Source organism: Scleropages formosus, chromosome 14, assembly GCF_900964775.1.
Source record: "Scleropages formosus chromosome 14, fSclFor1.1, whole genome shotgun sequence".
Taxonomy (NCBI): domain Eukaryota; kingdom Metazoa; phylum Chordata; class Actinopteri; order Osteoglossiformes; family Osteoglossidae; genus Scleropages; species Scleropages formosus.
The window spans coordinates 26,281,847-26,292,404 of record NC_041819.1 but is presented as its reverse complement, the minus strand read 5'-3'; the positions used below and the strand labels follow the sequence as shown (position 1 = coordinate 26,292,404).

At 47.8% G+C, this 10,558-nt stretch overlaps 2 protein-coding genes across 2 annotated transcripts; one reads left to right on the top strand and one right to left on the bottom strand.

Moving 5' to 3' along the window:
* The first annotated feature begins 2,774 nt into the window (after window positions 1–2,774).
* Window positions 2,775–5,899, top strand: nms (neuromedin S). The gene is made up of 8 exons (XM_018739882.1): window positions 2,775–2,898; window positions 3,537–3,718; window positions 4,489–4,538; window positions 5,178–5,231; window positions 5,325–5,351; window positions 5,445–5,498; window positions 5,715–5,786; window positions 5,872–5,899. Exons 2-8 carry the CDS (start codon window positions 3,631–3,633, stop codon window positions 5,878–5,880), a joined length of 354 nt encoding a protein of 117 aa, XP_018595398.1. The 5' UTR covers window positions 2,775–2,898; window positions 3,537–3,630; the 3' UTR covers window positions 5,881–5,899.
* A 662-nt stretch (window positions 5,900–6,561) lies between these two features.
* On the bottom strand, window positions 6,562–9,475 carry pdcl3 (phosducin-like 3). The gene is made up of 6 exons (XM_018739869.1): window positions 9,401–9,475; window positions 8,891–9,011; window positions 8,697–8,787; window positions 8,312–8,455; window positions 7,709–7,917; window positions 6,562–7,063 (listed from the first exon to the last, which is right to left on the bottom strand). Exons 1-6 carry the CDS (start codon window positions 9,404–9,406, stop codon window positions 6,918–6,920), a joined length of 717 nt encoding a protein of 238 aa, XP_018595385.1. The 5' UTR covers window positions 9,407–9,475; the 3' UTR covers window positions 6,562–6,917.
* Window positions 9,476–10,558: the final 1,083 nt, after the last annotated feature.

The following is a 10,558-nucleotide window of genomic DNA, read 5'->3' as shown; positions in this document are numbered from 1 at the left end:
TCGTTAGCCACTGGCACCGGGGGTGGTCGTGGTGGTGGCACCACGTCCACCAAACATTTTCTTGGACAGAAGCACTTTAGCGGAAGTGGTTTTGACCAACCTTGGAGAGAAGAAGAAGTTAAGGAGTCAAATGAAGTAATGATTAAAACTAACACCTTACACTGAAAGTCATTTATAAGTCAGTAGTTTAAAGCCAGAAACTAAGTGCCCAAGAGCAGTAATTAGTACAACAGGGCACAAACTCAAATCACCTTTACCTCCAACAACAAGCAGGTAGATACATAAGCCAAAAACCACATGCATGGTTGCCATCGCTCCCGTTCCACCAAGAACCACCACAAAAACAGAACCTCACACACTAGAGAGAGAAGGAAACTCCAGGCCAATATATACTCCCGAGATGTGGCGTCAGCGTGAAGGGCCACGATGCAGCAGGTGACGTCAATCGGAATCCGCGTCGTTAAACTCACCTTAACGGACGCAAAGACCCTTGAATTGATTAGTGAATTGACTCATGAGCTTGGTTGACTAAAGATCCTTCCGAGGTGCGGGACTGGTGGCGAATGTTCTGTTCTGTTCTCAGTATTTTCTCGGTATTCATAGCTTTGGTGATGATAATCACATTGTCCGCGCACTGAGCTCGGGGTGATTTCTGTTGTTTCCAGAACATTTAACAATCTGAGGATTTCCTTTCGTACTTTTATGAACGTATCAATATTTATCTTTACATTTATTATTATGTTTACCTCTGACTCTAGAGGCTGTAGCTCTAACCCCTGTGCTACCTGCTGTCTCAACTGCAGAATACCTTTCCAAGTTCCTTAGGAGACACTCTACAGCACACTGTTTGTCCAAATGGTCAAAACGGGGAAGATAAATGCTTTTTACATTTAAGATGAACATAGTTTGGATGCTGGAAAAAAAATAAATTATTATTGGTGTCAGGAGACATTTGTGAACCGCATCACTGTCGCGAAATTGGGTTTGACACCTCAGGGCTTCTTTTTAAGACTTAGCGCTTAGAAACAGCATGATATCAGAACCGGTTCGGCCTTCGCGGAACGGAGACTCGTTAAAGGTGTCGAGGGGAGGCGTCTCGGCTCGGTCGTTCCTGTGAACTTTGGTGCTTTTGCTTGTTGCCGGGCCCTGCGGCTTCAGCTCAGGGGATGCGGGTTCAGCCTCCCGATGGGCGCACCTTGTTGCTCCAGTGTGTTGTGTGAAGTTTTGAGTTGTACAAGACACCGGTGATTGCTCCGCCACCTGTCCACAGAGACGCGGAAGGTTCGTTCCGGTCACTCGTCTAAAAACCCACTCTGAGTCATGGCGAATCGCTGCGATACGCCGACGAACAAATTGAAGCATTCTGCTCTGAGCCCGTCCGAAGGCTGTAGATGAAACCACAGCTGAAGTGTATGTTACGAGGACTCGTACCTGGAGCGTACATATTTCGTCGCACCGAGCTCACGAGCAGAGTGGGACAGAGACACGTCCACTCGGATGTCCCCCCGTGCCAGTTAACACCAGCATCATTACATCAGCTCTGTACGCATGCTGGAGCGTAAAACGTCGGTCCTCTGTGGACACATTTTTGGTTTCCCGTAACCTTCTGCTTTATGGCACGCGGGGCCTTAATGGCGGAGCAGAGCATCTGATCGCGATTTGCTGTGTGCCCACGATTCGGGAGAGCAGACGTTCCCAGTCGATGAGACTGTCGTGTTGAGAGAAGCTCGTGACACAAGATGAGTCCCTCGGCTCCCTGCGCCGAACGTTTACGCACAGGCCTGAAGGGTCTCCAGCGGGACTCTTGGGTTTGGTCAGAGAGAGCTGCTCTTTCAGGTTCTCAACAGTGGTCGGCATTTGGGTCCAAGGGGGTGAACAAGACTGTGTCCCCTGAGACGAGGAGCCCTCCTGCGTGTACCCGGTGTGGTAAATGTGCTGTTTTTACTGGCACAACTCAGTGTGAGCGAATCGCTGCTCCTGTTTGACACTGTGCCACGAGCTCTTGGATCACTGAAGCCTGAAAGCTCTTGGTGGTGATGCAGACGCTGTCACACTGACCTGACTCACTGAGCTCACTGAGGCTGTTTCCTACCTCCAGCCCCCCAAAGTGCCCCCTTTAAGTGAGCGCATCTTTCGAGATCCTTTAAGGTTCAGAATAAAGAACAGAAATACTAAAAACCCTGAAACAAATCAATGTGGTGAGTGTGCAGGTGTGACGGGAGGTGGTCGGGAATTGGCACCCGAGTGCATCTGGGCCACGCCGAGCAGCCCACAGGTGAGCAATGCGTGACAATGGTGACGTGTCCCTGTCGAGTGTCTCAACAGGGGCATTTCTTCCACCCCTTTATCCAAGCCCACAAAAGATACTGTGTCCAAAGACACTGCAAAACGGTACCTGGAAGGTGACTGAAAGCATCAGAAGGGGAGGAAAGTGTCCTTCAGCAGCGCACAGGGCTGACTGTGACACAAAGCAGACACTTTCCCATGGTGCTTCGAAGACACATCCTTGTGGCCAAATAAATCCACATATCTTACTATTGACCTGTTAAAATTGGACGTTTATGGACGGAGCTTCATGTCTGTACAAGGAGTGTCCAATTCAACTCTGTAAGGTCCTCCGTGAGACAGGAGCTGTTGTGTCCTTAACCACAACTACCTGGGTGGTGTTTACTTGGCACTCCCACGTGACACGCGCTTCCTACGCTCTCGCCGACATGATCACGTTAATTTCTTTTATGGAATTCACAGTTTCATGTTGCACCGCCGGAAAATTACGCAGGAAAATGCGCATCCGACCAAGTGTCCTCTTTCCGGCGTCTTCCCGAAACAAGGAGGTGTAGATATTGTTCAATTTGTTGGACACAGACAGCGGATTCCTCACCCGATTCGCAGAGTCTGGTAAAAACGCCGTAGACGTAGTACTTTGGGCATGTGGTGATGTTAGGACTAGGAGGAGGTGCTGGCGACGCCAGTGGCTTTGCGCACAGGACTGCCAAATGGAGACGTGGTCAGAACTCATGGAGCAAGTGGGTCCCTGCAGTAAATGTTTAATTTTCCACGTGACATTGATTTATTTACTGTCCCGATGACAATATTGTCGGAAAGGAGCCCACGGAGAGGGTTGCGTCCCTCGTGTCATTCACGCGCTTGAGTCCTTTCCAGAATCCACCCGGGTTCTTCTGTCCGACTCCGGGAATTTATTTATTCTTGTTTTATTTCAGCCGAGCGGGACAGCTTTAATAATGTTTATTTTATTTCGGGCAACATTTCCTGGCCCTCAATTATATTCATATTTAGTTGTATGAAAAAGGTCACATCATCTCCCAAAGCGGCGCCGGCGGAAATATGTTTAAATTGTGCATCTAACAACGGCGGGGGGGGGACACACACCAATTACCGCACCCAGGAGGTGTGTGTGTGTGTGTGTGTGTGTGTGTGTGTGTATTTGGGCGGACTACATGAACTCTGGAGCCTTGATTGGTCACATCTGCGTGGGAGTCGCTCTTCTATAACAATCGTGCCACTCGAACCCGCAGCCACAGCGCGGACACGCGGGCGGAGCGCAGGATCAGTCACCGGTCATCATCATCATCATCATCAGCAGCAGCAGCAGTCACCCGTCTGCAGTGGATGGATGCCATGGACAGGACACGTCCCGGTCACCTCAGCCTGGTCCTCCTGTTTTACTGCCTCACGTGCGGGTCACCGGCTAGTACAGGTAAGAGTGATATTTACCGCAGTAAAACACTTCATTTTACATAGCGCCGCCTTCACCGCAGCTCCTCAACAGCGACAGGGTCACAAATAGCACAAGAACTTGAGATTTGCACCGAAACGTGAGCAGCGCGAACTGAAAACACGGACACAAGGAGATGAGAACTGAGACGATGAGGAAGGAGGAGGCGCGCGGATCCGACGCGTCACCGATCCGTGTGAAGCTGCGCGTCTTTGCGCCTTCATTGTCAACGAAACGATCCCGATCCGACACCCAGACACCTTCCTTCTTTGCTGAACTGATCTGTAACAGCTTCCCCCGCTCGAAGATTAAATATTTACCTCGTGTTTTGTGTTCAATACCGTCAGTAATCAGCGCGAAAGTTTGTGCGTAAAAAGGATGGAGCGGCAGCGCATCGCGGGGGGCGCAGCAGTTAGAGACTGAAAAGCTGGGAGATGGTTGTAGAACTGAGTTCCGACCCCACAGCCTTGCGGTGCCCAGCCAAGCTCAGTTACGTGTCATATACAGCATTTTAGCACATTTTTAAATGAGCAATGAAGTTTTTACGCAGGTTCTTTGGTGCTTTCTTCTAGCAAGGGTCTGAGCACCTGAGGAGAAGGACATATTTTAAGGCAGTTACTCTCCACTTATTGAAACTTATCATTTCCAGCTGCTGTTTTAAAAAAATAACATCTTATTTTGACTTTTCTCCCCATTTTCTGTGATGGAAAAACGAACCTGCTGCTGGGTGTTGTCTGTCACGCCTGTTGCAGGGCTCCCCAGCGGCCTGTCCGGGTGCCTGGAGGATCTCCCCCTGCGAGAGGTACCGTGTTCCGTGGTGTTTCACGGTGACAGCAGGGACCCCACGCAGTGGACCCGTACGGACACACTGTCCTGAGAGTAATATAGTTTATAGCATGCTTACCGCAGTAAACATACTTTTGCATTAATTTACTGGAGGTGGATTTAAAAGATGATGCGGATGTGCGAATGGGGGGTGTATTTTATAGGCGCTAGAATCGGCCAGTGGAGCGGCACAGCGGGTAGCGTTGGTGCCTCGTGGTTCTTGGATCGTGGGTTCGAATCGAGCTCAGTCTGTGTGGAGTTTGCACGTTCCACCCGTGTTTGTGGGGGTTTCCTCCCACAGTCTCACGCTGAATTAGCGCAGCAAAAATTCCCGTAGCAGGGTGGCACACTGGAACTGATAGCTCTACCCGCCACAGCACCGTCTATAAGGACGGGATGTGGGGTCGAACCCACAGCAGGACAAGAGGAAGGGGATGCGAAGGTTCCCGCCTCCTGCAACACTCAGTGTAGTTTAACCGTTTTCCTCGGGGGGGGTCAGGGGACCACCGTCTGCTCCCGACAGAGTGCCTATAATGGCCATACAGGAAATAACAGAATCACGACAGTCTCACCTTCAAGTGTACTTCCTGAACTTTCCGTCCCCATCCCACCACAGCTGTCGGAGGTGCGGCAGAAGATGTGTGAGATGGTGTGGAGAGATCACAATAAGGTAAACGCCGCCTTTCTGTGACGACCGCCAGCAACAAGACATACTCTCTAAATTCTTTACGCTCATTGCTCCTTTTTCTACTTCTTGCTCCAGGATGAGACTCAAGACGTGTACAAGCGGGTACGTGTCACACTTTGCGTCGTGTGAATCGTCGTTCCAGCTGTCCACGCTCCACCAGTGGGAGCGACTCAAACCAACTCTGCTCTTTTCCAGTTCCTGTTCCATTACTCCAAGGCTCAGAACTCGCTGCGGTCCATGAAGAGCGAGGTGAGTGGGGGGCGGTGCTTGGAGGAGACGCTGCACCATCTCTTGGGTTTGCCAGCCTGCTCCCGCCATCCTTTTCGGGGAAATATCACATCCTACGCATGAAATGCATGTCGCACCCGGTGATTTCCATTACGATAAGCTCTCCTGTGTGTGTCCAACACCTTCTCATTGGAAGTGTCCAACAGCGCTGCGTCTTTCCTTCTCCTACCGCTTCAGTCTCAGTCTGTGCACCCTTTGATGCGCCTGTCCCCTAAACTCTCGCAGAAGAGGAAGAAACCCGTCCCTTGGGTAGGAGTTGCATTCTGCTGTTGTTTGTACTTCATCAAAACGCAAAGTTCTAGTTGGTTCTCAGAACAACATGTTTTCCTCACAGAGGAGCTGAAGAGTGTGACCCCCCCCCCCCCCCCCAACAACACTCAGAGAAAAGGTAAAATGCACTTATAGTTCATATTTATTATTGGCACTCATGACTCACCAGGACTAAGCAATGATTAAACCTGACTGATGAATGCAGCTGTTTACTGCAGAGATCCATTATTTCAACTCATCAATGTTTCATTCTTTCTCTCCCTTCCTCGTACCAAACCTGCAAACTAAAGAGGGACTTGCCGAGGACGTCCACAACCAGCCTTCCTGCAGAGATGTGTTCAGAAGCGAACGAGAGACACCTGACGCTGGACCAGATGAAACAATATGTACATGCTGTTTATGAAGATATAAACCAGCACATCTAGCATCACTTCATGTATCGATGGATGTTCTCAACCCCACACTGACATTTTATTATTGCCAGTAAAAGCATGGTAAAACCTGAGATAATGTAGAGGATCTGTGTGTCCACACCGTGTTTTATGGCCCTCCAGAGAAAAAACAAGTGAACCTCATCCATGTGGAGGATTTCACAAAACAAGATGACATGTTTACAACAGTTAGCTGTCTAAACGAGTTGATCTGAAAGAGGAGGCATCCCATACAGTTCTGGCACTGGTGGTTTGTGCGAGGAGTAAACTAAGGGGGGGGAGGGGTAAAAAAGGGAAAAAAACAAAAAAAAACCACACTTATATTGAGCTGTTATGTTTTATAATAACACAAAAAAGGAGCATGTATACACAACATTTTAAGGTTTAAAATTGCCAGCAAATGTTTTTAAACATTTCTGATAATTCAACCAGAATGTTGTATGAATTATAACATTACAAATTTTGCCAAAATATCTCCATGTTTCCCTTTGAAGAGAAAGGAAATAACTCTGGTTAAGAGAGAGAGAGAGTGTGTGTGTCTAAGTATCCCTTCTTCAAGGGAAGAAAGTCTCCACATTGTTCATGGAAAATGCTGTGGATTCTCCTCATGCTGGGCGAAGCCTGCAGTTCGGCCTCCCGCCACCAGAGGCACTGTCCTGAGTGAGTCCCAAAGTGTCGGCTAGTCCTCATCTTCAGATTCGCTGTCCTTCCTGGTGGGCAGGGAGCAGCGAATGGACGACAGGAGCTTGTCCTCAATCTGTTTCTTGGGGTTCTCCTCCAGGTCCGTCTTCACGGCTCCGGACTCTGCCAGCCTCCACTCCAGTTCTGGCGGTTTATAAAGACAAAGGTGTTACAGGAACGTCGCACACGTCCCACCACCAATAAAGACAAAATATTAATGCTGTTAACTGAATAAGTGATTCCTTCAATAACAAACAGTCCATAGAGAGCAAAATGTTAAACACTGCACAGTGACAGCAGAACAAAATACAAACAGTGTACAGTACGTAATTTTAAACAATTCTTACCTAATGACAGTTTTATAGCTTTCTATAAGTAGTTACTCGCTGAGTTGCATGCCCCCCCTCTGCCACCTCAAGAAACTCTAATTATATTTAGCAACATACAGATCAGAATAAAAAAGTGCCTCAACACCACAGACTTCTGGACACACAGAGGATTAGGAAAGGTAGCTTGTCCTATAACCACTGTTTTTGCTGCTGGACTTTACACAAGGCTGCCTACAGCACAAAGAGTCAGACAGCAAATAAAAAGATGAATGTGAAAGATAAATGTATGAACATGTCTGGAGATTAAGGGAGAAACAGATGTGAAAGGGATGGATTTTGAGACCCTCCTTGAACGCTGAGAGGGATTCAGCAGCTCTGAGGGACACTGGGAGCTCATCAGATGATATCTGGGGGGAAAGAAAAGCGCCAACAACAGGATGTAGGGGGAGTGAACTCTCACCTTCGACTTTGAGGTTCATGCCCCCGAAGACCAACGGCCCAATGAACTGCGCTTTCATTTCGCCCTCAGAGTACACGAAGATGGTGGGAAGGTTCCTGTCAGGGTAGTTGGGGATGCAGGTGGTGGAGATGGACTTGAGGAACTTGGTCTGAGGAAACTTCCTTGCCAGTGCCGAGAGGTGCTGGTTTATCAGTGTGCACAGGGGAATTCTGGGGAGACAGTCCAGAGGGGAATTTACATTTATTCACTTAGCAGATGCTTCTCTCCAAAGTGACTTACAATGGATACTATAGTGTTACTAGCCCACACACCTTATTCACCAAGGTGACTTACACTGCTACTGGAGTAAAGATCTGAGGGAAAATGGACAGAAAAGGACAACCTGGTGGTCACAATTCATGACCTCCTTCTTTCAGGTCTGCATCATGCAGCTGCCATCTGTGACTGAGGTCTACAGACCAACTTACAGGACCCTCCAGAAATGCTACGGTGACCCTTGTGACCCAGAGCTTTCGAGGTTTTTCAGCGCTCTGGAATTTCCAATTTCAGCAGCGTAATTTTTACCCAAACACGAGGCGTCTAAAAAGGACAGGACTCACTCACCCCGGTTTGTAGAGGTGCAGCACCACCCATATCCCGTCTCCAGCTTTGTTCACTTCCTGCACATAGTCCTGTCCAGAGATCTCCTTCACCTCACCAAACGCCTTCTTGAGCTCATTGGCCCTCCACTCCGCGAGCCGTTTTTGCCTGTAAAAGAGAGTAAAACATGAACGGAAGGAATCACTGACCTGACTGCGACGCTGCTCGACCATGATCATAGAAGCCACACGATAAAGTTTTACCGAACAACTTGAGTAAAACAGGGCAAATCGCATCCCGACGTGAAGAATTTCACAGCAACAATGAAACGGCAGAAAGTCCCACTGGAGTCCCGGGATAAGAGGTAACGGAAAACTCATCTGGCCGGAGAAGTGACAATGTCACACACCTGTACATCTCGATGGCCGCCTCGTCCTCTTCGTTGAACTCGTCTTCGTTCTCCTCGAGCTCCTCGAGGGTCATGTCCTCGTAGGTCTTCACTGATGCGCCCAGGAGCCGAGGGAGAGAGGAGAAGACGTCGTGAAGACGGCGACGTCCCCGAGAGCGGGAGGAAGGCGCTACCGTCCCGCCGCAGGTACCCACCGACTGAGCGCCGCTCAGGGACCCGCTCCTCCGTCTCATCATCCTCCTTGGGCGCCTCCTTGGGCGGGAGGATGCCCTTCTTGCGAAGGATGTCGTTCCACTCCGTGTCGGCGTTGGGATCCTGGAGAAACACCACATCCGACATAAAACTCACAGTCACACCTCCCCAAGAAACTCACCATGTTTTTACACCAACTAACTTGGCAAGGTGCACGAGGGCAGATCTCTATTGTACCACGGCTCCATACATAGACAGACAAGAATGATGTGAATATTTATATTCACAAGTACCTACAATAACAACAACAATTGTTAAGATATGTGACAGGGAGCTTAACATGTTAATAACAGTTACACGACGAGACAGACTCAGAGTCACTGGTGGTGGACAACTATCACAACTAGTGAGTTGAGGCTCATCTCATCCGAATTTTTTTTAAATTAAATACTCATAGCTTAGTAAGGAAAAATCACAACGAGTAAACAATATTAAAATATGTCGCTAAAAACCTGCATGACTTCGCTCTATCTCAGCACCACCTGAGACCAAATCGCTCCTCGAGAATCCGGAAGTGGAGCGAGGGGTGTAACTTTCAAATGTTCCGGCTGAAACACGCGTTTCGTTAAGAGGGAACGCGATTCAGACAAAGTGTAGAGAAAAAAAAGTATATCGACGACTGAAGGCACATTAAGAGGAAGGACACGTTTTATGCGAATACTGTATGTTTCGTCTGAAATTACACTTTTAATGCGTCCGTATTTGATGTGAAGCCGTAAACTTAGCGCGCTACCCGGAGCTAAATTGAAGCTGCACCGGACTGCGCTCCATGTCCCTATAAGGAGAGGAAGCGGTGCGCGACAGCTGGCGTGTGGCGCGCGGGCTGAACTGTCCCTCATCGCAGTGGAAACGCTGAGATTCCGGCCAAATGTTGTGTTCGGTGTATTTTATGGAGCGCCGCACAAAGGGTCACGAGGCAAGATAATAAGAAAGATAAAATGTTAGCTACACATTTAGGACAAGAACTAGTAGTACTGAACTTCTATGTAATAAAACGTAGAAAGTAAGGCATCTGATCAAACTGGATTAAAAAAAAAAACTTCCAGCCGAAAGGCAGAAAACGAGTTTAGTGTTTAGAGCGACCAGGAGGGAACTGAGCGAGTGACAAGAGGCCAATGTGATGTACAGCGGGTGGGCTTCACACAAATTCCCTCTTTCATTCATTGGAACACAAACTAAGTGGGACAAATCCTTCGAAATTAAAGAAAAAATGACAAAAGCCCCTGTTTTTTTTCTGTTTTTGCACTTCAATGCTATTCTAATTGGAAGAAAAAATATACATTAACTTAGTAATTTAATACTGAAGTAATCCTAGAAAATATTACCGTCTTTCTTTGTGTTGGTTCATTTCTGAATTTGAGGAGGACACACAGCACAGGTGTGGCAGTAAATGAAATTTAAAGAAACCTTAACACTCAGTGATGGTTTAAATATTGCTTTTTTTATTTTTCAAAGTTATGACATGATGTTTTTTAATCACGCTTTTTTATAATTGAACAAATAATTTTCTGTTGTGAAACAGTGAGCTGTAAATTTATAATAATGCAAGTATTAACGTATGGTACAATACAGTACTTATTATGCCTTCCTTACTGCAGTCTTTTATATAA

What these genes read in the sequence shown, in the direction of transcription:
- nms (XM_018739882.1), top strand. Translation starts at nt 3,631, where the DNA reads ATGGATGCCATGGACAGGACACGTCCCGGTCACCTCAGCCTGGTCCTC. An exon ending in AGGATCTCCCCCTGCGAGAG is followed by an intron (nt 4,539 to 5,177) that starts GTACCGTGTTCC and finishes ATCCCACCACAG; the next exon opens with CTGTCGGAGGTGCGGCAGAA. An exon ending in CTCAAGACGTGTACAAGCGG is followed by an intron (nt 5,352 to 5,444) that starts GTACGTGTCACA and finishes GCTCTTTTCCAG; the next exon opens with TTCCTGTTCCATTACTCCAA.
- pdcl3 (XM_018739869.1), bottom strand. An exon ending in GCGGCCATCGAGATGTACAG is followed by an intron (nt 8,456 to 8,696) that starts GTGTGTGACATT and finishes TCTCTTTTACAG; the next exon opens with GCAAAAACGGCTCGCGGAGT. An exon ending in CTGCACCTCTACAAACCGGG is followed by an intron (nt 7,918 to 8,311) that starts GTGAGTGAGTCC and finishes CTGTCTCCCCAG; the next exon opens with AATTCCCCTGTGCACACTGA.